Source organism: Artemia franciscana, chromosome 6 (genome assembly GCF_032884065.1).
Source record: "Artemia franciscana chromosome 6, ASM3288406v1, whole genome shotgun sequence".
Lineage (NCBI taxonomy): Eukaryota > Metazoa > Arthropoda > Branchiopoda > Anostraca > Artemiidae > Artemia > Artemia franciscana.
Genome location: NC_088868.1, coordinates 25225756 through 25252853, shown reverse-complemented (window position 1 = coordinate 25252853; position 27098 = coordinate 25225756). Strand labels below are relative to the sequence as shown.

At 38.0% G+C, this 27098-nt stretch overlaps 1 protein-coding gene across 1 annotated transcript in view; it reads right to left on the bottom strand.

Annotated features, from left to right (window-relative positions):
- The window catches only part of LOC136028528 (titin-like), a 524102-nt gene that overhangs the window by 424647 nt on the left and 72357 nt on the right, over window positions 1-27098 (bottom strand). The window contains exons 12-13 of the mRNA XM_065706373.1: window positions 7282-7345; window positions 2269-2662 (exon numbers count right to left, since the gene is read on the bottom strand). Of these exons, the coding sequence (XP_065562445.1) occupies window positions 2269-2662; window positions 7282-7345 (458 nt within the window). The remainder of the gene's footprint in view (window positions 1-2268; window positions 2663-7281; window positions 7346-27098) is intronic.

Sequence of the window (27098 nt, the reverse complement as noted above, 5' to 3'; positions counted from 1 at the left end):
ACCGTATTTCAAACAGTAGTTCGTACGAAAGTTTTGTGTCAATCCCTCTTTCTAGGACTATAATGAGAGAAAGGTTGAGATGGCTAGGGCACGTTCTGCGGATCAAGGATGACAGATTGACGCTGATTATTCTTTTTGACCAACCGTTTAGAGCAAAACGGAAAGCAGGTCGTCAGCAGTTGGGTAGCAGTTGTAAGTATAAGGAATTCTTGCAAACTATTTGTGTTCGAACTTTTGTACTTAGTTTTGAAAACTGCTCATGATTTCTAGGCAGGAAAATCGAAATCTTTCCCCACTCGAGAAAAGAATAGCTCCAACATTACGGATCACGCAACACAAAATTGGCACAAATTAATTCAAAGTTAGCGGACTGTCACCACCTCTTCCGGTGCTGGTAGTCAGCTGGGCGTCTCTTTGGTGGCGTTCGATACATGCGCCGGCGCGGTCTAGTCCTATATATTAAGATGTTACTGATGTTACATAATCAGGTCAATCACCACTACTTCTCCCACATCTATTCCTACAAGGATTAATCTTTTGCTGTTTCCTTGACTCCTACACCCACTATTGCTACTGTTACTACTCATAACATGAACATTACTTACAGGAACTCTCTTAGACAGCAACCGACCGAGACTAATTCTATCAGGACTACTACCACGGCTACCCTTACTGTGTCTGATCCAACGGAGACCAATTTTACCCTGACGAATCCTGCCACAACAACTCCTATTCTTACTTCCATCACAGCTACTCCTTGTCTCACTAGAGTGACTACCTTTTTTTTATCACAGCCCGACGATTTGCGGTGCAATTAATCCTGCCAGAACTACTCACGCCATGTCTAATCTGCTCCTACGGGGAACTGTACTGCAGCTGCTATCACTGTTACTATACCTACCAGGATGCCAACAAGATTACTCTTATCGTGTTTCCCTATTACTCCCACCATAACTAATTTTAGCATATACTGCCAATAGTACTTCTACTACACGGCAACAAATAGTCGAGGATGTGACTAGTCTGACTAGTCTTGATGTGAAGACTAGTCTTATCCTAACTGTTCGAACTAATACTACTGCTACTACTACTACTCCATTCAAAAATACCCCTACAACAATTACGTCGATTACAACACCTCCTACCCATACATAACTCAAGAACTAGTGCTACATCGAATACTCTTTCCACGGATCGCCTACGTGACTACCACCGACGATTTGACTTTTATTACTTCTCCAACGACTGCCCCATTGCAACTATCAAAGTTACTGATACTCCTTCTACTTTTGCTGTTATGACTGCTCCTATTGTAATTACTAAAGATGCAACCGTTAAAACTTTATCCCAAACTAATCCTAGCAGTTGCGAACGAAAAGAATCTACGTTGCTACTTTTCTGGATAATACGACTGCTTTACCGTCTGTTACTACAATCACTACAATTGCTGGTGCTACTACTAATATTGTACTTCCTGTGTTGATTTCTTGACATTTTTTCCCTGGTGTACCACAGCATGATATTAGATACCTCCTCATTCAAGTCCATTTTCAATTTATTACTGACAAGTTAACCAAGTCTTCTCTTTTATTTGGTTTCTTCTGCTACTAACTTTCTTTTACTATTTTAGATTTTATTTGGTGTTCTATTTGTCTGTTTGTCCGCCATTTTTTGTGTGTGTGTCAAATCTTGGAAATAACTGATAAGTTAATGAAAGTTTCATGTGGTGCATACAAGTGAAAATCCACTAAAACATAAAACAAGAAAGAGAATGGCTATACTTTAAAGAAAAGGTGTCACCACTCAGCGTGTCAGAGAAGTAGTTTGCTATTTCCAATATTAACATAACAACACATCTAATGTGAGGGGGAGATTTTTGACAATAAGTTAAAACATTTAAGTTACCCATTTAAAATTCATTTGGAGGAGAGTTAAAAGTAGGAGCAGCCCCCCACCCTCTGATGAGCAATAATTTTTTCTCATTTTAATCACTTCACTTGGATAAAGAAATTGTTTCTTATTTAATAAAAAAAGCTCCTATACTTGCGCTAACCTTAATCATATTCTATGAAACGTTCTTCACGTCAAATCAAAAATGTCTTTCTAGTTTCAACCTGGGAGTTAGAAACTATCTCTCTTTTTCTCCCTTCCCTCTTTCTCTCCGTTTATTCCCCCCTCCTCTCGATCCGTCCTATCCTCGATGTGAAGGATAACAATATATATTCAATCACTAAAAAGTTCCAACTAAAGTGGTTAGATTCAGCTTACCTCAACAATTTCAGAGGATGATACTTCAGCCAGGAATCTAACTCTGTTTCCAATCTTGACACTCTGACATGATAAAGTACGAACGAACACTGGGTTGGAAGATATAATAGACTCTTCTCCTTCAATTTCAGCTTTTAGTTCTTCTGTTTTCGAAGACCCACTTTCATCATATTCAGCAGTTTTATAAGTAGCTGATTCGGCAGTTTTAAATGAATCAGATCCACTTGGGCTCGGTAAATCCATTTTCTTTATTGGTAGATTTGGGGTTCCTTCTCGACTGAACAGCCCTGCCTCACTTGATTCTATTTCGTCTGTTGGTTGAGCACAAACTGGTTCAACCAATACAGGCTCGTCGCTATTATTTAGATTTTGAGAGCTTGGTTCTGGAACTAACCTATACGAATCGAAAATAATATCAGAAGAGATATCAACCTATGAGAAAAACAATAATCAAAGAACGCAGTAGTATATAATAAAAGAAGATATGCAACCAATTTTTAGATTCAATTCTTACGCTTTTAATTTTTAATAATGGTTCAAAGATCATTGAGGTTATTTTGGTAGAAATTCGGTACTTTTAATAAGGTATGGATAAGGAAGCATTTGAGCTTGATGAAATGGAATAGTTGGTCCAATTCAAGCATGTTAGGATCACTATTGAGAAGATGAATAGAAGGTCCAAAGAAGATAAAGAAAGTCATATCTTTGAAGCGAAGGAGATCATACCCTAAATGTAAAGGTGAGTGATATTCTCACAAAACATTATGAAAACAAAAGTTGAAGTTACTTTTTCTTCCTCAAATGTTTTCTTTCCGGAAGTAATACCATACCTTTTTTCCCTGTAACTTGAAACCTAGGACCTGAATTATTAATAGAAGAAGAGATTAGCTGCTTTTGAAATCTTTGAAACTATCTGAAGAGGAAATCCTAGCATTAACAAGGCCTAGAAAAGATTCTGATCATAGTGGCCTCTAAGAAGTATGCCTGTACTATCTTTTTGTGAATTTTTAATGATAAAATTTTTTAAGGCCCAAAGGTACCTGGGATACAGGAGAAGTAAAAAAAACTAAACATTTTATACGGACCGTTCTCATACAATTTGCGGGAGTTGCATACTTGAAACCAAAATCGAAATACGTTCCAATTATGGGACATCTATGTGACAAATGACAGGTCTTCTAAGACACCATGCAAAGTCTTACAAGCCAAAAGAGATGTCTCTCAAGTCTCTAAGCAAGACAAGTCTTGGATTTTTAATTTGTCCTTATTCACTGTTAGTGCTTATGGTGATTTGTTCAGCTAGCATAAAGAGCCCGTAGAAGGGGATAGTGGCATTGCAAGAATGATTAGTCCCTGCACCCTAATCTACGCACATCAGTGGTTGAAACTCTTACAATTATTTATGCTACGGAGGAGGCTATGTTCACAAACTTCTCTTGATAATCCCTGAGAATAGCATTAGAAATAGGGGCTTATTACCGTGAATTACGGTCCAGCCACTGGTCTTTTGCAAAGTATATGACCGTGAGTTTGGGTATTTTGTGGAAAACGTTGCCGAGGTTGGATTGACTAAAGTGGTTTTAGAATCACTCCGTGAGGAAGCAGAGAAAAGAAAAATCCACCCTGATGGGGTGTCAATCCCACTGGACACATGAAACACCGACCGTGGCTTAAGAAAACACCTCTTGAGGAGCAATAAGAGGTATGAGAAAGTAGTTCTCATGCTAGTAACGGCTCTGAGGACCAGGTGCCCTGATAGATGACAAGTGGTAGGTATCACTTCCTCTCTTTTGAGTGACGAGTTTTGCCTTCCAAAGCTGGTATGAAGATGGCGGTTTGGATTTCACGAATCGGGAAAAAAAACGATTGACACCTTATAAATCCCAAGGAGGGTTGTTCTACAAAAGAAAAAAAAGAGAAAGACAAGCTTTATCTCAAAATACCATGCCCAAGGGTGGCATCAATAGTTTAACGGCTATTGATACTTTTTTTTATGTATTTTGTTTATGTGGAGACAATGGCCTTTCTGGCTTGAGCCTAGACTCATCTTTTTTAGTACACCCATAATAATGAGGATGCTATGAAGCCAAAGGGCATTACATTCTATCCAAAAGATTTTATCCTTGTTAGGAAGCAGGAGGTCGGCTGAAAACTGGAACAAGCAAATACGGCATGTTAGAAATTGGCTTGTTGTGGCTATTCCAGCTAGACCAAAAAGGGAATATTTGTTGAAAATATGTATGTTTAAGTAATACATCTCTTTGAAATTGGTTTTTGTCCTGTCAAAAACTGGCATGTCTAAGTCAAAGCCGTATCAAGGGGGTTTTAGGAGTTTTTACCCCCTCACTCTAGGAAATCTTTGTCCGACTCTAAAACATAACAAAAATGCATATCAACAAATTTTCGATGGGTGTTTAAAAGTCTTTTGGGCCTCTCCCCCTCCAAAAAAAGTGCAAAAAAATTCCGGATACGGCCTGAGTCTAAATAAATGCTTTGAAAGAGGTTTTGTGTGGATCATCCAGTAACCCGGTTTATAAGATTATGAGTAAGCGTTTGATTCTGTTGATTGAAAAGCTTTAGAAAAGGGTTATCCTTGCATGGTATGCCAGAGAAATACATTAAAGTAACCAGTGCTATGTACGAGAATAACACTACTGCAGTTAAGGTAGGCAATGAGGTTAGCAGCTGGTTTCGTGTTAAGTTAGGAGTTAAGCAGGGTTGTGTTCTATCCCCCTATATATGGATCATTTTGATGGATTTTGTCTTAAGGAGCACAGGAAAGGCAATAAAAGAACATGGAATCAAACGGGGATGAAAAACATTCCTGGACTTACATTATGCGGATGATTTAAGCATCCTATGTGAAAGTGAGAGCAAAATAAATGAACTTTTAGAAGTTTTGCGAGTTCAGGGTGTTAGAATAGGTTTAAAAATTAATGTTAAGGAGACCAAGTCACTAAGGTTAGGAATAAGTGAAGATGAAAAGCCGACATTGGGAAACAAAAAGATTAATCAGGTGAACAGCTTCACTTACCTTGATAATTGTTAAAGACGAAGGGAGCAGTGAAGATGTTAAAAGTAGAACAGCCAAGAATCAGGGTATATTTTCAGATTTATAGAAAAGTTTGGAAGAATATGAAGATAAGTCGGCAAACCAACATTAGAATATTGGAAGCTACAGTGATGACAGTGGTCAAACATGGTTCTGAAATATGGGCGCTCCGAAAAGTGGATGAAGATTTTCTAGATGTTTTCCAGAGAAATTGCCTCTGGACTGTTCTGGATACCCGGGTGACTGACCGTACTTCAAACATTAGGCTGTACGAAAAGTATGGTTCAATCCCGTTTACTAGGGCTACAATGAGAGAAAGTTTGAGATGGCTAGGGCACGTTCTGCGGATGAAGGATGACAGATTGGCGAAAATTGTCCTTTTCGGCCAACCGTCAAGGGCAAAACGGAAAGCAGGTTGCACGTGGCTGGGGTGGGAGGATATCACAAAGAAACATTAAATGGAAATGGGAACTTCCTGGGAGGATTTAAAGAGGAATACTTCAAATAGATTGGGATGGAAAAGGAGCGTGCGTAGTTGTGCAGGCCTCAGGTAGTTTGATTTCCAAGAAGTGAGCTTTGTAAAAAGATCCAATGGCTTTAGTTATCAAAGTCTCTTCCATCAGTTGAATTAAATTTTGTGCTGAGGGACGAGAAACACAATTTACCTCCTTAGAACGTTTTGGTCAAATATGTTCTTCCAATCAAAGAAAAATTGACGGGATAAATCCTCTCCATATTGATTTGAAGAATTTTTCATAAAAAAACTGGAAGATATGAAAATGTACTTTTTGAGCTCAAGGTAGCCTACCCCTCCTAGTAGAAAAAATTCACCGACCACCCCCCACCAATCCAACTGATGGCAGAAAAATAATTTATTCTCAATAACTGTTTGTAATAATGCATATTCGTTGGACATAATACATAATTTATTAAGTGTTCAAGTTATTAAAGCCATTTATACGATAAAGAAACGCAAATTACAATGCTGTCAGAAAGAGCTTTATCAACCTTTGAGAAAATACACGTAATGAGGGAACAGATCAATAACATTGGAATTGGACCATTTACAAAACTTGATTAAATCTACCCTATTAATTTTACATATAATAACTACTATTTCTTAACCTGAAGCTGCTCTAGGCTTTCTATTGCTGCAGTGACACTGCCTAAATTGAAATAAAATGTGTTCAGACACATTAAGTAATGAAGTGTTTGGACTTGTTCTAACTGGAGCGGTCAAATTCGCATTAGTTATGCCTTATAAGGAACATCTGTGTGCCTAGACGATACATTGGGTTTAGAACTCTAGCAAAGTATTTTACCCTCCCAGCTTTTTATTGTACTGATTGCACTGTTATCGCTGCTTGAATACTGATCTAGTACTGCTGCTTGTGTCCATAAAACCTGTTTTACCTATTCCTTAAATCATAAAAATGGAATTAAGAGAAACAAAAAATCTTAATTAAATTCTTCTTTCATTGATTTTAGGGGGTTTTTTTTGCGTGTCTTTTCCCCTCTCTTTCTCTCAATATATGTTACCGTGAATGTTCCGAATCGGCGAGCATTCACCGGTGAATGTCTGAAATACCTTTCTTTTTCTCCTTGGATTTAGCCAGCGTTGTAAGTCAACTTTTTCATTTTACTGCAATGCTCAATGGTGACAGGTTAAAATGGAGGAGGTTAGGTTTTTAACCCATTTTTGAAATTTATAACTGAATTTAAACTAACCTAACATAGCTTAACGTAACCTAACCTAGCTTCAACTTTTGCCATCAAAGCTTGCATAAGACTGAGAAAGCCAATTCGCAAAGCTAATTGAATCCAATCTGAATCCAATCTATTGACAGAAAAAAAAAATCGTTATAACGTTAAAAAGTATAACTTAATTAGATTGAAATTCTGTCTTGTCATTTCCTTTTAACAATTTTTTATGGGGCTGTAACGCGCTAATGAAATCTTACCTATTAATATCCTCAGTCTCAAATTTCGGCTGGACAACTTTGTCTATGCCGGCATTGTTCCATTCTGAAAAAAAAGGCAATTAAAAAAAAAATCAAGTTTTTAACTTTTCTCCTTTTTTGTAAGGAGAAAGAATAAAATAGTACAACAGTAAATAGTATAAAATAGTTATATGATAGTGATTGGAAATATTTTATAATAGTAAATAGTATAAAATGCTATATATAAAATTTTGTTCAACATAATCAAAAATCTAATAACTAAGTCTTTGAGCATGACTTAATCCCCCCAAAATCCCTGGGGGAAGGGCTGTAAGTTATGAACTTTGCCCATTGTTTACATATGGTATTGGTTATTGGGAAGTAAACAGACGTTTTCAGGAGGGATTTTTTTTCAGTTGGAGGGAGGGTGGGGGGACAGCAATACGTGGGAGGATCTTTCCATGGAGGATGTTTTCATGGGGGAGGAAAATTTCTATGGAGGGGGCGCCGGGTTTCCCAGCATTATTTAAAAAGCGATCAGAAATTAAATAAAAGAACAAGCTTTTTCAACTGAAAGTAAGGACTAACATTAAAAGCTAAAACAAACAGAAGTTATTATGTATATGTGGGGGGTTGGCCCCCAAGTCAATACCTTGCTTTTAACACTATTTTTTTTTAGTACTTTCAAAAGATCTATCTATTTTAACTAAACGAGCCTTGTGATTCAGGGGTCATTCTTAAGGAATTGGGAAAAAAAGTCGAAATCTATACGTAATAGGTTTATATACGTAATAGGTTTAAAAATTGTACGTAAGGAGCGTCTTGGCTCAATAGTAACCAAAAATCTAAAAAACAGAATTTTGATACCAACAGATACATCAAAAGAATTAAATTTTAATGATAACCTAAAATATATAAGTTTCAGCAAGTTTAGTTTTACTCATCAAAAGTTACGAGCCTGAGAAAATTTGCCTTATTTTTGAAAAAAGGGAGAAACAGCCCCTTAAAATTCTAGGATCTTAATGAAAAACCGCACCATCAGATTCAGCGTATCAGGAAACCCTATTGTAGAGGTTTCAAGCTCTTATCTGCAAAAACGTGGAATTTTGTATTTTTTGCCAGAAGATAGATCACGGATGCCTGTTCGTTTTTTTCTTCTTCTTTTTCCCAGGAGTGATCGTATCGACCCAGTGGTCCTAGAATATCACGAGTGGGCTCATTCGAATGGAAATTAAAAGTTTTAATGTCCTTTTTTAATGACCAAAAAATTGGAGGGCAACTGGGCCCCCTTCCACGCTCATTTTTTCCCAAAGTCACCGGATAAAAATTTTAAAATAGTCATTTTGTTGAGCATAATCGAAAAATCTAATAACTATGTCTTTGAGGACGACTTAATTCCCCACAGTCCCCAGGTGAAGGGCTGCAAGTATGAATTTTGCCCATTGTTTATATGTAGTACTGGTTATCAGGAGGCATAGAGACGTTTTCAGGGAAAATTAATCTGGTGGGTTTTTTTCTCATATTAAGTGGGATTTTAAGTCGGGGATTTTTTCTCATATTACGTATATGAGGTAGTTCGGCCCCTCGTTAACACCTCACTATTTAGCTAAAACTCGAATTTTGTAAAATAATAGCGGATAAAAACAATTTTTTGTTTGTGTTGTTTTTCCGGCCAGTCTTAGCATTTAACTAGACCTACTTTGCCTGAGCAACGTGAAGTGTTGCGGCAACCTTTGTCCGGCTTCGCCGAATAAGGTGTTGCGAGAGCAACACTTTGGTTTTGTTTTTTTGCTATCGGTTAAACGCTGAAGTTGTCAGCCTATCGAAGCTTTTAAAACATAATGTTCAAAGAAGAACGCGATCAGTAATCACATGATCAAAGGCTATTCCTCAGAGTTGAAAAAACAACAATAACAAAAGAATATCGAAAGAAGAGACTAAATTGACTTTGCAGCCAGTTGAACTTTATCCTCTTCATTCGTAGACATCGTGACGGATCAAGACTTGGAACAATATCTTATATTATCTAGTTGGTATTATAAAGCTATCCGTAACTTTTCAGGATCAAAATACCATAGATGACACTCTTTTAATTATTACGAAACTGCCTCGTTGTTTTACGTTATCGTTTGTACCCGTTGCGTAAACACTTAATTCTAGGTTACAGTGAGTATGGGTAGGCTACACCAACTAGCAAAAGTTACAAATCCCTCTTCACTAAAGATGATTGTAGCCTAACAGACGATTATTACTTATAAGTCCCCTGCATGTCTTACCACTGGAACCAACATAATAGGTACACCAAATTGCAAAATTTGCAAACCCCTCACTGCCGAAGATGATTATGAGCTGACAGCTGACCTTTCCTTACAAGTCCCCTACATGTCTCACAAAGCTCCAATTTCTTTAGCAATGACAGAACTTTTAAAGTTTAAGAGGTACATCTGATAACATTTCTCTACCTCAATCCCAAGTCCGAAAAAACCAATGATAAACCCAGCGAAAATCACGGCAGCACTTTCGGACCCGTGGGAAAATGCCGCTTTTTTGCTTCTACAAGTTTTTCTATTTATCACTCAAAGTTACCCGGCCCCACAGCCAATATGGCCGTGGGGCTGGGTAACTACCGTATATATTTAACACTTATAGATTTTAGTCCATCTTCAATTTGAAAGCGGTGCCTGCCTGCTTGCCTGCTAGAACGGAGCTTTCCACTCGAAAGCAGAAACATGGCTTGATGAAACGAAAAATTGGCTGCACAACTTCAGATACTCCTCTCTGACATAGGCTACATAACTCCACTTCACTTCGCAAAGCATAGGCTCTGGCTCGTGGACAAGCAAAAACCATCCTCTTTGGCCCCAGGCAAGAGTTCTGCGGAGCTTTCAAAAATGTAATGCCACATTCATCAATCCGGCCTGAGGTCCACACTTTGAGTAAAAACCGCACAGGTTAGACCCTTACCAGTTTCCAGGAAAAAGCCGACATCGGCGGCATAGAAAAAAAAAATGGGACAAAACCAAAGTGGTGCTCTCGCAAAACAATTTCTTCTCACGCAGCTTAATAAGCGGCAATAAACCTAATAAGAACAGAAAATATTATGTAATTGAGGGGGGTTGCCTGTCCTCAATAGCTCGCTCTTATGCTATTTTTTTTACTTTTAAAAGATGTTATTATTATAATTAAACAACCTTTGTGATTCAGGAGTCATTCTTAAATAACTGGAACAAAAATCAAACCTAGGTTATTATATGGTTATTATAAGTTTAAAAAAAGTAGAATTAATACACTAATTTTGTTTTAATTATTCATTTACGGTGAGCCAAATTCAAAACCTGTATTAATTCAAAAACATTCAGGAACTAAATAGAAGTTGTGTTTTTTAACTGAAAGTAAGGAGCGACATTAAAACTAGAAAAGAACAGAAATTATTCCGTGTATGAAAGGGGCTGTCCCCTCCACAACGCTTTGCTCTTTACGTAAAGGTTGACTCTTTCTCAAAACTCTACTTTTAAAATACCAAGAAACTTTAGCGTAAAGAGCGGGGCGTTAAGGAGGGGAAGGCTCACCCTTTACTCTAAATCTTGTTAAGTACTTTCATACGAGCTATTTATTCTAATTAAAACCTTCGTGATTCAGCGATCATTCTTAAAGAATTGGAATAATACTCTAACTTTAGCGTAGAGAGTGAGGTATTGACGAGGGGGTGAACCCCCTCATATACGTAATAAAAATATACGAATGTAGATGTTCGTTACGTGAGTTTATTTTGTAAGTTACGTATATTTATTACTAATAAAAGCGTTCGTAAATAAAATGAAAAGTTTTAGTGGCCTTTTTTAAGTGACCAAAAAATTGAAAGGCAACTATACCCCTCCCCTGCCACTCTTTTCTCAAAATCGTCAAATTAAAATTTTGAAAAAGTTTTTACTTTTTTTTAGCTGTAGAAAAATCCAAGACAGATAGTCCGAGTGAGCAAGAGGCAAATCTGGCATAAGCCTTTTTTAGGATTGTATAAAAATGATTTTATTTCATTTGTTGATTAATAAGTCTGTTGATAGAAGTACCTAGCAATTTTAGGAAAATCCTAATGAAACTCCTGCATGAGAAAGGCGATAAGAGTGAGTGTGTTAATCAAACAGTTCGTGGTAACGAAATGTAGTAAGGAGCGACCCGGCTCAATAGTCACCGAAACTCTAAAAAATCGAATTTTAATACCAATAGTTACATCTAAAGAATTGCATTTTAATGCTGATTTTAAATATGTAAGTTTCATCAAGATTAGTCTTACCCGTCAAAAGTTACGAGCCTGAGAAAATTTGCCTCATTTTAGAAAATATGGGGAAACACCCCCTAAAAGTCATACAATCTTAACGAAAATCATACCATCAGATTCAGCGTATCAGAGAACCTTCTTGTAGAAGTTTCAAGCTCCTATTTACAAAAATGTGGAATTTCGCATATTTTTTTTGCCAGAAGACAGATCACGGATGCGTGTTTTTTTGGTTTATTTGTTTGTTTTTTTTTGTTGTTTTTCCCCACGGGGTGATCGTATCGACTGAGTGGTCCTAGAATGTCGCGAGAGGGCTCATTCCAACGGAAATTAAAAGTTCTAGTGCCCTTTTTAAGTGACCAAAAAAATTGGAGGGCACCTAGGCCCCCTCCCACGCTCATTTTTTCCAACAGTCACCGGATCAAAATTCTGAGATAGCAATTTTATTTAGCATAGTCGAAAAACCTTATAATTATGTCTTTAGGGACGACTTATTTCCCCGTAGTCCCCATAAGAGGGGCTGCAAGTTACAAACTTAGACCTGTGTTTACATATAGTAATGGTTACTGGGAGTGTATAGACGTTTTCAGGGGGATTTTTTTGTTTTAGGGGGAGATTTGAGGGGGGGTTACGTGGGAGGATTTTTATATTGAGAAACTTCTCATGGGGGAAGAGAATTTCAATGAAGGGGGCGCAGGATTTTATAATATTATTTCAAAAAACAATGAAAAAATGAATATGAAAAGTTTTTTTCTACCGAAAGTAAGGAGCAGCATTAAAACTTCAAACGAACAAAAATTATTACGCATATGCGCGGTTTACCTCCTCGTTATAACTCACTCCTTACGCTAAAGTATTTTTAGTAATTTCAACTATTTATTCTACGGCCTTTGTGATTCAGAGGTCATTCTTAAGGAATTGGGACCAAATTTAAGCTTTAATGTAAAGAGCGAGGTATCGACAAGGGTTGAACCCCCTCATATACGGAATAAAAACATACAAATATAGAAGTTCGTTACGTAAATTAATTCGTAAGTTACGTATAATTTTTACCAATGAAAACGCTTGTAAAAAAATTAAAGTTCTAGTAGCTTTTTTAAGTAGTCAAAAAATTGGAGGGCAACTAGCCTCCTCCCTCGCTCCTTTTTCTCAAAATCTTCCGATTAATTGCAATTAATTAATATGCAAGTTTCTTCTTAATTATTTATGTGCGGAGAGCCAAGATCAAAACATGCATTAATTCAAAAACGTCCAGAAATTAAATAAAAAAACAAGTTTTTTTAAATGAAAGTAAGGAGTAACATTAAAACTTAAAACGAACAGAAATTACTCCATATATGAAAGGGGCTTTTCCTGCTCAACACCCCGCTCTTTACGCTAAAGTTTCTTATTGTTTTAAAAATAGAGTTAAGAGAAAGAGTCAAACTTTAGCATAAAGAGCGAGGCGTTGAGGAGGAAAAGCCCCTTTCATACACGGAGTAATTTCTGTTCGTTTTAAGTTTTAATGTTGCTCCTTACTTTCATTTAAAAAAAAAACTTTTTTTTTTATTTAATTATAGAAGGATTAGCCTTGTTTCTGTAGGCAACAAGTTCTTAAAATGATGATATCTTTTAGACTTAGAGATGGTATAGACATAGTTTTAAGAGAAGAGCAGTGTGTTTTCAGGTAGGGTAAAGGATGTGTTGATAAAATTTTCACTCTTAGGTTAATAATTGAGATTATTGACTTATAATTATAATATTATACTTATTATATTTTGTATTTATAATATAATATAATTGTAATCAAATAATTATATATATATATATATATATATATATATATATATATATATATATATAATATATCTTATATATATATACATATATTATGATATAATATAATTATACTATAATATTATGCTGTATAAGACTATTATTAGGTTAATAATAAGGTGCCTGAGTCATGAAACATCTTCAGTTCTAAGTTGTATAGATTATGAACAAGCATTTGATTCAGCTAACCAACATTAGAATATTCGAAGCTACAGTGATGACAGTGGTAAAATATGGTTCTGAAGCGTGGGAGCTCCGAAAATCGAACAGGATTTGCTAGATGTTTTCCAGAGAACTTGCCTACGGAATGCTTTGGATCCCCAGCGGACTAGCCGTATTTCAAACAGTAGGTTTTATGAAAAGTATGGTTTGTCCCCGCTTTTTATGGCTATAATGACAAAAATGTTGAGATGCGGATGAAGGATGACAATATGCCAAATATGTTCCTTTTTCGCCAACCGTCTTGGGCGAAACAGAAGTCAGAGAGCATGATGTTTTATGTGTATATTTTTTATACGTTAAGTGTTTTATTTTTCTTGTACACACAGAGAAAGCATCAAAACATCGGCAACGCTTATATTTTGTTTACTTCCTTTATATATGTATAAGTATTTGTTTGATAATGAACTCAACCATGTACTATTTACAGGTCCATAGTTCCTCAAGCTGTCGAGGAAATGTTTCCGCCCATCATTTTATTTTCTTGTTCCACTCTCAGTAGGAGAGTTTTACCAGGAAATCATTGTAATTCCAGAAAACATATCTTCCTTTGACTGCAATTAAAATTTTAAAAACATTTTTTGATGAATTAAAAGTGTTACATTAAAATTTGGAACAAACACAGATTTGGATCAGGTGGTGGTCTTTGCAGCGAGTAAGGACTTAGCTTATTTCAGCGCCTAGTCTCGACTTTACTTGCTTTTGAACTAAGTCGGCACTAACCACAACTTAGAATTCCACAATTTATCTTAGAGCAATTGACATGTCAGCGAAAATCGTACATCATACTTAAAAAAAGTGCAGACAAGTGTGATACTTTGTTCTAACCACCTATTAGAGATTTCAGGCGAACATTCAAGCATACAAAAAGTTATTTCCAGAATAAAACTGTTCTTACTGTCAAATAAACTGGAAGAAAATATAGGTTTTTTGCTTTGGACGAAAGTAATATAACGTACTTCTTTTTTTAAATAACTACCTTAATAGTTTAGCAGAAAATAGCGAAAAAAGTTGAGTTTTAGCAGAAACAGTGTACAAATTTCAGAGCCGTTCTAAGACAGATTGGGCAATCGGGGCAAGCTCCCCCAGACACCGTGGCAGGGGGGCGGCTTAGGGCTGTCCTCTTTGATCAAACTTTTCACTTTGATTTGCCTTTTTTTGCTTATATTTGTGTCGGGAGGTGGGTGCTTTCATTATTTTTCCCTGAGAGCCAACCCTAGGAACGGCTCTGCAAATATCGTTAAAATCATCTTATGGAAACGGATGCAGAAAAATTTCTTCTTGGAACCTACCATTTTAAAAGTTTCAAAGGATTGAGAGCTGCAGTGTGTAATCATAAGCAACGCAGTAGCGCTGCCCCCGCACCCACCGTTTCCCCGAGCACAACCAATCAAAATTTTGAGATAGACATTTTGTCCAACATAGTTGAAAGGTACAGAAATTACATCTTTGAGGATGGCAACCCCCCTCGCACAGCTCTTACGGCAAAGTTTGTAAGTTATGCCCTGGGGAAATATAAGGTTTTTGAAGAAAGCGTCGTCATGGAAACTTCAAGAAGGGTTGATTTGATTGGATATAGAGAAGGTTAGTGTCCTTTTTAACAGTCCAAAGTGATCCGAGAGCAAATCCCCCCCAATCATTACTTCCCAGACAATTCCGATCAAAATTTTGATAGAGCCTTTTTGTTCAACGTAGTTGAAAGGCTTGGAAACTTTTTATTAGTCGAAAGTGATCGGAGGGACTTCCACACAACACTTCCAATCAAAGTTTTGAGATAGCCATTTTGTTCAACGTAGTTGAATTAATACCCTTTTTATTAGTCGAAAGTGATCGGAGGGACTTCCACACAACACTTCCAATCAAAGTTTTGAGATAGTCATTTTGTTCAACGTAGTTGAATTAATACCCTTTTTATTAGTCGAAAGTGATCGGAGGGACTTCCACACAACACTTCCAATCAAAGTTTTGAGATAGTCATTTTGTTCAACGTAGTTGAATTAATACCCTTTTTATTAGTCGAAAGTGATCGGAGGGACTTCCACACAACACTTCCAATCAAAGTTTGAGATAGTCATTTTGTTCAACGTATTTGAATTAATACCCTTTTTATTAGTCGAAATTGATCGGAGGGACTTCCACACAACACTTCCAACCAAAGTTTTGAGGTAGCCATTTTTTTCAACATAGTTGAATTGATACCCTTTTTATTAGTCGAAAGTGATCGGAGGGACTTCCACACAACACTTACAATCAATGTTTTGAGATAGCCATTTTGATCAACGTAGTTGAATCAATACCCTTTTTATTAGTCGAAAGTGATCGGAGGGACTTCCACACAACACTTCCAACCAAAGTTTTGAGGTAGCCATTTTGTTCAACGTAGTTGAATTAATACCCTTTTTGTTAGTCGAAAGTGATCGGAGGGACTTCCACACAACACTTCCAATCAAAGTTTCGAGATAGTCATTTTGTTCAACGTAGTTGAAAGGTTTGAAAATTATGTCTTTGAGGATGAAATATCCCCCTAGCCCTCAGGAAGAGGTCTGTAAATTTTGCCTCGGGGGCATTTAATATTTTTATAGAAAGGACGGTTGTATAAACTTTAGGTTTCGGTTAAAAACTGGAAGTTCTAGTTCCCTTTTAAGAGTTAAAAGTGATAGAAGGCAGCTAGCCCCCCCTCCCCGACAGCAAACGAATCTAAATAAAATTGCAAGATAGTGATTTTGCTCAAAACAGTCTAAAGAACGTATAACAGCGCCTCTAGGGCTGACACAACCATCAGTGCTCTGGGGATAGGGTTGTAAGCCATACCCTTGGTATGGCTTAGTATGGCTAGCCAAACTTTAGATGGGGTTTATTTGATTTGAAATTGGGAGTTATAGCGTCCGATTTAAGAGTCAAAAGCGATTTGAGAGCCCCCCCCCCCCTCACGCTCATCATTTCTCCAAAGATATCCAATGAAAATTTGGAGATAGCAATTTTGTTCACTGTAGTTGAAGGGTCCGGAAATTATGTCTTTAAGGAAGACACCCCCGCTCCCACAGCTCTAATGGCAAGTGTTATAAGTCATGCCCTGGGGTCATATAAGGTTTTATAGAAAGGGTGGTTATATATAATTCGGCTTGGATTGGTATCTGCATTTCTAGTGCTCTTTTAAAGAGTCAAAGTGATCAGAGGGCAGCCACCCCCCAACAAGTCTTGTTTTCCCAAAAATACGGTGAACATTTTCTTAAGACAGTCATTTTGTTCAAAATATTCCAAACATCATCTAACAAGGTTTTTGGGTTGTTACAAACCACCAGAGCCTGGGGGCAAGGTCGAAAGTTATGCCGCGGGTTATATAAGGTTTTTATGAAAGGGATGGTTGTTTTAAATTTAAAAGAAACCCATTTAGTTGAAAATTGGAAGTTCTAATTCCTATTTAAGCATCAAAAGTGACAGAGGGCATTTAGCCCCCCACCTCCCCGACAAGCCCTCTTTTCACAAAATGCATCTGATTGAAATTATGAAGTAGCTATGAAGTAGCACCCTGGGGATAGGGATGTAAGTTATGCCATGAGGGCATATATGGTTTTTTTCGGAATGGGAAGTCGCATAAACATCGGATGAGGCTCATTTGATATGAAAATTAAAATTATAGAACCCATTTTAAGAGAAAAAGTGATTTGAGAGCAACCAGCCCCCCCCTTCTCCACGCTCATCATTTCCCTCAATGCCTACAATCATAATTTGGAGATAACAATTTTGTCATTGTCAACAATTTTGCGTACATCAACAATATTTTTGGAACGGCTTAACGTGCCAAGTAGTACAGGCAAATGGAGGTTTGACCCGAAACAAATTGCAACAGAAATGATTCTTACACCATCTTGTAGAGAAAAAAAAAACTGAACAACATATCCATTTTCGCATATTCTGAGTCGACACAAAATAACCGTGTTTTGACTTTTAATGCGATTTTTTTTACGTTTTCCGAAAAAAAAAAAATTTTAGTATCCGACCGTTTTTCTTGAAATGAAGTATGATTCTGATCCAGAATGACAAGCTGAGACAGAAAATGAAGTCAGATTGGGTGCCGGTGCAAAACAAAAAGTTTCACTATCATCAATATGCGTTGCGGTAATTTTTGTAAAGACAATCAATCGGCATTTGTTATTCAACAAATGATCGGTTTTTCGTAAAAATACCTGAACTAGGCACTAGTATAAGACACTTCGAAGGCTACGTAATGCAATAAAAATGAAAATCGTCACATTCATCACTTAGTGTTTTAAAAATTTCAAAGTTTATTCCCAAGATTTGACTGAGAAATCAATTAGACGAAGACCTCAAGTAATGCCAGAAAGTCGAGTAGAAAACTAGTTCCGGTCAGTGACAGTCATAACCTTTATTTAAATTCGCCATCTACCCCGAGAAGAAATTTTATTTGAAATTCCGCCATCTAACAGTCGAGTAATACTTTCCGGTGAATCTGCTAGTGTTCTGATGAATGATTAGCGCAGGTAAGAAGTCAGTTTTTATAATGGTGGTTCAGAACTGAATACTTTAAAAGTTTAAAGGACAAAAATTCTTGGATGTTTCAGGTCAGTTTAAGTTATTTGTTTTTTTTTTGTTTTACAGCGACATCTATTGAGAAGACTATCGTCCCCTGAAATACACCTTGTACCAACAGATGACCTCATCATCACGACAGGTTAACTTGTATTATGAGCCTGTGGTATTCTTCAGAGCTGTGAGGGACCAAAAGATTGACGGATTAGTTACAGTACTCTATTGAACTCTTTTTTATGGTACTTGGTATTAACCAAGTGACATATAGCTATCGTCAATTCTGTCGGTCTGTCAGTCCTGGTTTTGCTACTTTAGGCACTTCCAGGTAAGCTAGGACGATGAAATTTAGTAGGCGTATCAGGGACCGGACCAGATTAAATTAGAAATAGTCTTTTTCCCGATTTGACCATCTGGGGGGGGAGTGGGGGCCGGTTAATTCGCAAAAAAATAGAAAAAATGAGGTATTTGTAACTTACGAAGGAGCGATCGGATCTCAATGAAATTTGGAAGGATATCGTGTCTCAGAGCTCTTATTTTAAATCCCGACTAGATCTGGTGACATTGGGGGGAATTGGGGGGGGGGGCCTAAAATCTTGGAAAACGCTTAGAGTGGAGGGATCGGGATGAAACTTGGTGGGAAAAATAAGCACAAGTCCTAGATACGTGATTGACATAACCGCAACAGATCCGTTCTCTTTGGGGGAGTTGGGGAGGGTTAATTCTGCACAAATTAGAAAAATGAGGTATTTTTAACTTACGAAGGAGTGATCGGATCTTAATGAAATTTGAAGTTTGGAAGTATATCGTGTCTCAGAGCTCTTATTTTTAATCCTGACTGGATCCGGTGACATTGGGGGGAACTGAGGGGGGGGACCTAAAATTTTGAAAACGCTTTGAGTGGACGGATCGGGATGAAACTTGGTGGGAAAAATAAGCACAAGTCCTAGATACATGATTGACATAACCGGGACGGATCCGCTCTCTTTCGAGGAGTGGGGGCGAGGGTTACTTCTGAAAGATTATAAAAATGAGGTATTTTTAACTTACGAGTTAAGAAGGAAATATGTTTGAGAAGGAAGCATAATAAGAATACAATATGCATAACAATTGTAGCAAACAGATTTTTCATGGAACTCCCTATATTTTACCCCCCCCCCCATAATGTGTAAATATACAGTCAAAATTATATATTTCCCCTCTATTCTCCCAATGCGTCTCTCTTGTTTCACACCTTGTACTTATTAATTGAATTAACTGTTTAAAAGAAGAACCGGAAAACAAGTGATGGGTGACAGAATGCATTGGTTTTATATAATTTGGACTATATATTTGCTTTTTAGGGGAAGGTGGGTTGGCGGTAAAGTATAGGGGGGATCCATGCAAAAGGTGTTAGCTACAGCTATTGTGCGTATTATGAAATGTTTTCTTAACATGTTTCCTTCTCTAGGCTTATACCCCTAAGCTGTAACTATTGCTGATGAAATTGGAATTCCCTAAGAAGCAAAGTCCTGCGGATGTAACTGTTCCAGTCATCTATGCAGTCAGCACAGTAAAGGGAAAATATTTTTACACTGTGACAGTCATCAATGACTATTTTACATTCATGATCTTAGCTATTGACTTTTAATTAGTTCTCATGTCCTTTGGGCACAGACAACGCGGACCCCAGTTGTTGCTCACCTGTTTCAAAGGCCGCCTTTTCAAATGCGCAATTTAAATATGTATTTAAAACTTTTTCCATGAATTTGATGAGCAGGTCATTCAAAGAATCTATGTCAAAAGATAAGGATAAAATTGTAACTGAAATGTATGAAAAAATTCCTACCTATAAAGAACGGTATCGATAATTCAAAAGGGCAAGGTAATCATTTTTGATGTTATTCTAAAGTCGGGTGTTGAATATTTCGATAGCCTTGCAGACTCAAAGGACTGCAGGACATACACAGGCTCTTGGTTCGTTTTTTAGGGGGGGGGGGGTGATTAACTTAAAAAACAAGGAAAATTGGTTCTATTAGTCTGTGGCCTTTTGAAAGAAAATTACTGGTACTTATGTATTATACCAAACACACTCAAGAAGTGTAGTTACGTTAATCATAATGAAATACACCAAAACATGATGTAAATATAATACTTTAGTTTATACAATAGTATAATTTGGGCTATATATTTGCAAATTAGGGGGGGGGAGAATATATCTCAGAAATGGGTTAAAAACCTAACCTTACCCCCACCCCCCTGATGTACACATATTTGGCGCAAATCATACAAGTCCAATGCATTTTGTCTCTCGTCATTTGTCCTTGTGTGAGGGGTCCAGTGATTTGGCGAGTTTGGTGCTTCTGGACGTGCTAGGACGATGAAAATCGGTAGGCGTGTCAGGGAGCTGCACAATTTGACTTGATAAAGTCGTTTTCCCAGATACGACCATCTGGGGGGGCTAAAGAGAGAGGAAAAATTAGAAAACATTAGCTATTTATAACTTACGAGTGGGTGATCGGATCTTAATGAATTTTGATATTTAGAAAGACATCTGACTCAGAGCTCTTATTTTAAATACTGACCGGCATTAAGCCTCTTATTTTCCTTTTTAAATCAATCTATTGATTCATAGAATTTTGTTAGAGCTCATACCATATGATCTCTTGGCTCTTAGCTCTTCTCGCCTCGTCACAAGTGCCATATGAGCTCTTAGCTCTTTTTTTTTATAGTGTTTTTTATATTGTTTTTTTTTTTTATAGCGAGATGTCTACTCAGTTGGAGCACTGCAGAATCTGCAAAAGAAATGTCGAAGACGACTCACATTACACGATTATTACACAGAAAGGAGCTGCCAGAATTAACCAATCTAGTTAGATTCGAAAGGATACCGTTGTGGTCACTGCCGGACAGAAGGTCTATGAGTTATGCAGAAAAAATTATACACACAGGCGTAACATTGACAATGACACTCAAAGGCGAAAGGATGAGTGGCTAGCTAAAATTTCCACTGCCAAGTGCGAGTTGCGGTCGAGTACTTCACAGTTCAGGTTTAACGAGTGTTGCTTGTTTTGTGGCTGCCCTGTTGACCTCTCAGCTTCACACCGGAAAGGCTCAGATGTTTTCTGCGTTCGGACCATAGACTTTGACAAAACAATTAAAGAAACATGCGGACTGAGAAATGATGGCTGGGCAGTCAGTGTTTTCCGAAGGATATGCACCGTCCCAGACCTTCATGCCGCTGATGCCGTGTACCATCAGCTTTGCAGCAATAACTTTCGGACAAGCCGAGGGATTCCATTCAAATACGAGAACATGAACTGTGAGCCTGAGAAAAAGAGAAGAAGGTCAGGCAGACCAGAGGACGAGGTGAAAACGGATGCTTTCATAAAAGCGATGCAGTTTCTTGAAAGGAATGACGAAGAACAGACAACAGTCAGTGATGTAGTTCAAAAGATGCGTGACGCTCTTGAAGTGGATGTTGAACCTTACAGCAATGTTTATATGAAGAAAAAGATTCTCGAGCACTTCGGTACTAGAATTCTCATCTCGACTGTCGACGGAAAGTCGAATGTAGTGACTTTCACGGATACTGCTTCATCAATCCTAAATCAGTATCATGTGGAAGCAAGATCTGCAGATCCCGAGAAGGAAAAAGCACAGTTGCTTTGCGCTGCAGCGAAACTGTTGAAAAACGACATAAAAGGAATACAGATAAACAAAGACGACTACGACGATTTAGAAAAACTGTCAACCACTTCAGAAGCTGTGAACTTTGTACCTGACATCCTCAAACTTTTTCTTCGGGAAATATTTGTTGGGAAGACCGTAGACCTCAAGATTGCTAGTGTTGGTCATGCTATCATACAAGCAGTTAGACCACAAGCTGTAATTGCACCTCTGCAAATAGGTCTGGGTGTAGAGATGCATCATCACTTTGCGTCGCGATTTCTCATCGATACTCTGAACCCAATGGGATTCTGTTCGTCGTACTATGAAGTCCTGCGATTCGAAAGATATTCAGCCATCAGCGCAGTTGACGATCTGGATGAAATTCTCCCTGACGGGTTTATTCACCACGTTGCCGACAACATTGATCATGATATCTGCACTCTCGATGGCAACAATACTTTCCACGGTATGGGTATCATTATCTCTCTGACACCAGCGTCAACTTCTGCTAGAATACGCATTCCTAGGATTAATCCCACTGCCGATGACATAAGAAATGCTCAAAAGATACGCATTGTGTACCATAAATCAGACGATTCCATACTCTTGCGAATCAGATATGAAGGTCTTAGAGATTTCCAACCAGTTGTTAACTCTACCCTTGAAATCCTCTGGCATTCCTCCTGGTACCTGAAAACTCCAAGACCAGGTTAGAATGGGACACAGCAAGCACTTATGGTGGGGAATCACCCAGGGAAATCGTCTATTGTTTTCCTCCCAATGATTGATCTCCCAGCTAGTGACGACACCTGTATTTACTCCACTTTGCTTTTTATTGTAGAGCAGGCCATGCGACATGGATTTACTCCCGTCGTAACCTTTGACCAACCCTTGTGGTGGAAAGCCATGAAAATGGTCGAAGCGGCTTCACCAGGAAGTGCACTTTCAAAAGTCGTCCTGAAACTTGGCGGATTCCATATCATGATGAGTTTTCTTGGAGCAGTGGGTTACATCATGGATGGGTCAGGACTCAGAGAGGTTCTCGAACACGTGTATGCGCCCAAGACTGTTCCCCACCTTCTCAGCGGAAAAGCGATCGCTAAAGCAGTACGTGGACATTTACTTATTGACGCTGCGCTACACGACATTCTGCTTTCTGAGGTTTTTGCCGACAACCAAGCTAGTGTTGATGAGCCAAGACTACAATCCGAAGAAATTGTGGAGCTCAGAAACGTATACGAGAAACTGATGAATAAGGAAGTATTTGCTGAGGTTGCAGAAGGCAATCCTTCTTTAGAAAAAATACAGGAATTCATCAGCAGCAAGAGAAAAGAACTGCTCCAGTGTCGAACATCAAAGCTTTGGTTCCAGTATTTGGAAGTGGTTGCGATTCTACGAAACTTTGTAAAAGGAGAACGATCTGGGTCATGGGAGCTCCATTTGAAGTCTACCTCAGACATGTTACCTTACCTGGCGGCTGCAGGACACAACCACTATACGGAATCATGCCATCTTTACCTCCAGCGAATGGACAAGCTCGAAGATACCCATCCTACGGTCTACCAGGCTTTCCAGAGTGGCATGCATGTAGTAAGACGTTCTGATAGATTCTGGGCTGGACTCTCCACAGATCTTGTCATTGAACAGGAGCTTATGCGCTCTCTTAAAACCTCTGGTGGCCTTACCAACGGCAGCGGCATGACAGAGGCTCAGAGCTCCTTATGGGTTTTGTCGCGACCAGTCTGCTCTACAGGTAAACCTTCTGATGAAACGTATCTCACAAATTCTGTACGTTACAAGCGATCAGCGCAAGGAGATGTCAGAGCCGATGCAACTGAGACACTGCAAAGATACGCAGACGATTATCGAATTTCTGGAAAGGGGTTCACCATTTGAGGGAGATGTTCAGTTAAGAAGCATAGCAAATGGTCTAACTACCTATCCGTCTGCCAACGTTGATTCTGCCAAAGATGTTGGCCTAAAAGGCATTGACGCCATGTTTGGACAGCTGGTCTCTGACTTTGCGTTTCGACGAAAACAACAGGCAATCCAGATGACGACCAAGCAAAGTCCAAGCGGAGACTGCAAACGACTAGACCCGACTCTTCTTTTTCAGAGGTTTATCATGATCGCGAAAAGGATCAATCTTACGGAAACTGAGTACTTTCAACACGAACTGTGTTCCTACCCAGCGTCACTTTTTGACAGCTCCTGCATGCTCCGGACTGCGAACAAACCAGAACTTGCGAAGGCTATAGCCCAGGCGTGCAACCTTAAGAAGTATTCATTTACCCTCCCCAAAGACACTCGATATATCCTAGACGGAGGAGCTCTGCTGCACAGGATACCATGGACAAAAAATGAAAGATACCTGGAGATTCTTAGACCATTATGCAACTTACGTGACAGGAAAGTACCCTTCTGCCACTATCGTTTTCGACGGCAACGATGGTGGGGCTTCCATAAAAGATAGGGCTCACTCGCAGAGGAGTCGTACAGTTGGCCGTGAGATCTTCTTCACAGCAGATATGCAGCTCAAGGCAAAGAAAGAAGAGTTCTTATCTTGCAAGAAAAACAAAGCCAGGTTTATCTGCACTTTGGCTGATCATCTCCGTGCAAAGGGTGTCTCTGTCTCCCAGGCATCAGGTGACGCAGATGTCCCGATTGTGGAAGCTGCTGTTGCCTCTTCACGGTATCACGAAACTGCCGTAGTTGGGGACGATACCGATCTATTGGTTCTCTTATGCTACCACTGTGACTTGTCAAGCAAAAAACTATTCTTCGCACCTGAGCCAAAGTCGAATAAAGCTCCCCGAATATGGGACATACACACCCTGAAAGAGAAGCTGGGACAAGATACTTGTCATCTGATCCTTTTTGCTCACGCCCTGTTAGGCTGTGACTCTACTTCGCGAATCCACGGTGTGGGAAAAGGTCTTGCACTGAAGAGGCTGATAGAAGACAATGATTTCCGAAAATCAGCTGCAGTGTTCATGCAGAAGTCCGCTTCGAAGGAGGAAATCAAGACCGCTGGTGAAGACGCCCAGCTGATCATATACGGTTCGTCAAAAGGAGGGAACTTGAACAAACTCCGCAGAGAAGTTTTTGAAAAGAAAGTGACAACGGCAAACTCTTTTGTTCACCCAGAACATCTGCCACCAACTTCTGATGCAGCCAAATTTCATAGCTATAGAGTTTTTTATCAAGTTCAGGTATGCACCGGGGAGCCTGATCCGGAACTGAAAGTCGAGGAATGGGGATGGAAGAATAAAGATGACTTCTTGTACCCATTAACAACTGACCTCCCACCAGCCCCGCGTATGCTCCTAAAGATTGTCAAGTGCTCCTGTCGTGTACAGTGTAGTTCAGCGAGGTGTAGCTGCTTTAAAAACGGCTTAGTTTGTACTTCAGCATGCAGAACTTGCAAGGGAACAATGTGTTCCAACTCCCCAAAAATTGACAGCAACAATGATGAAGAGAACCTAGAAACCTAGTCGTTAATCCATTCCAAATGAAGAATTTGTGAAACTAGTCGGAATCTGATTCTCTATTTTGTATTTTTTATAAGATTGATTCTATTTAATAGACTGTGAAGATTAGACACTATGGGTTGACCCTAAATAGTATACGAAGAGTGTTTTAAGTGTGATTTACGATACTGACCACTGAAAACCAGTTCGGTTTGTAATTCACTTTCCCTAATTATTTTCTAAAAAAATGTAGATCATTCATTAATGATTACGATTTTTTTCTGGTTCAGTGAACAACCTATTTGATTCTATTTTCGGTCTCAGCTCGTGATTCTACGTCAGAACCACACTTTCATTCAAGAAAATCGGGCTACAACGAAAATTGTATTTTTTAGGCGAAAAAAGTCGAAAAAATACAGTTACTTTTTTTTATGGTGCTTCTTACGCTAAATCCGACTTCGTTTTCGGTCTCGCCATGTTATTTTGGGTTAGAATCATACTTCAGTTCAAGAAAAACCGATGTCCACGAAAATTGCGATTTTTATTCGAATAACGGAAAAAAAATAGCATTAAAAGCTGAAAAAAGGTTATTTTTCGTCGACTCAAAATATGCAAAAATGGATATGTTGTTCGGTTTTTTTTTTCTCTACAAGATGGTGTAAAAATCATTTCTGTTGCAATTTGTTTCGGGTCGACCTCTTTTTGGAGCTCATTTTCCTGTACTAAAGGTGAAACTTCCAGGGCAGCATGAAAGCGCTGTTCAACTGACCGAAAGGCAATATGCACATGCAACTATCGCTCTGGATACTGCTGCTACTACTGCTACTACTACTACTAATACAACACTAACATTGCAACTACTTTTAATACCACCGAAACAACTGTGATAATAGTACTATTAAGGCTAAGTATATGAAAGTAAAATCTGAGAGAACACTGATGGCAAATTGAAACTAATTATTGAAACCTTAAGAATTGATTTATGTATTAAGTTGGAACTCTCAGATAACGCTTCAAGGGTAAAATCAATTGACCAAAAGGCACTATGTACACACTACTACTAATACTACTAGTATTGCAACATTTACTCTCGCAGCTATTGCATATGCTTTTCCTTGCAAGGTTAAGAGCATTAAAATCAAAATTTCAAACAGTATATGAATATACAGGTTATCAAAAAAGCATATCGAAAATATCATAGCAATGGCTAATTGTATGAAGTTGAGTAGTTTTACTAACCAAAAGACAATATTCGCATTATAATACTACTGCTTCTGCTTCAACAACAACAACTACTGCCACTTTTATTATTAGTGCTACAACTACTACTACTGCTATTAAAGCTAAAATTATTACTATCAACTCTACTTCTACTGCTACTGCTACAACTACTGGAGTTACTACTACTAATAAGCCTAACGGTATTGAGGCGAAAATTTTGGGCAATATTGTAACTGTATCGTCAAATCGAAAAACAGTAAGCCCGAATAGGTTGTGAAGAGGGTGTATCAGGCAAACACAACTCAGAAACAATAGGGAAAATTTCTCAAGAGAATGGAATTCAATTCAATGAATATTTCGGCCCTATGTCCAAGGGCTTTCTTCCGCACAACATCATATATATATATATATATATATATATATATATATATATATATATATATATATATATATATATATATATATATATATATATATATATATATTCATATATTCTATATATATATATATATATATATATATATATATATATATATATATATATATATATATATATATATATATATATATATATACTTACATTAAAATACAAAAATTAAAACTAAAAATATTTCAGTTTAAAAATAAATAAAAAATTAAAA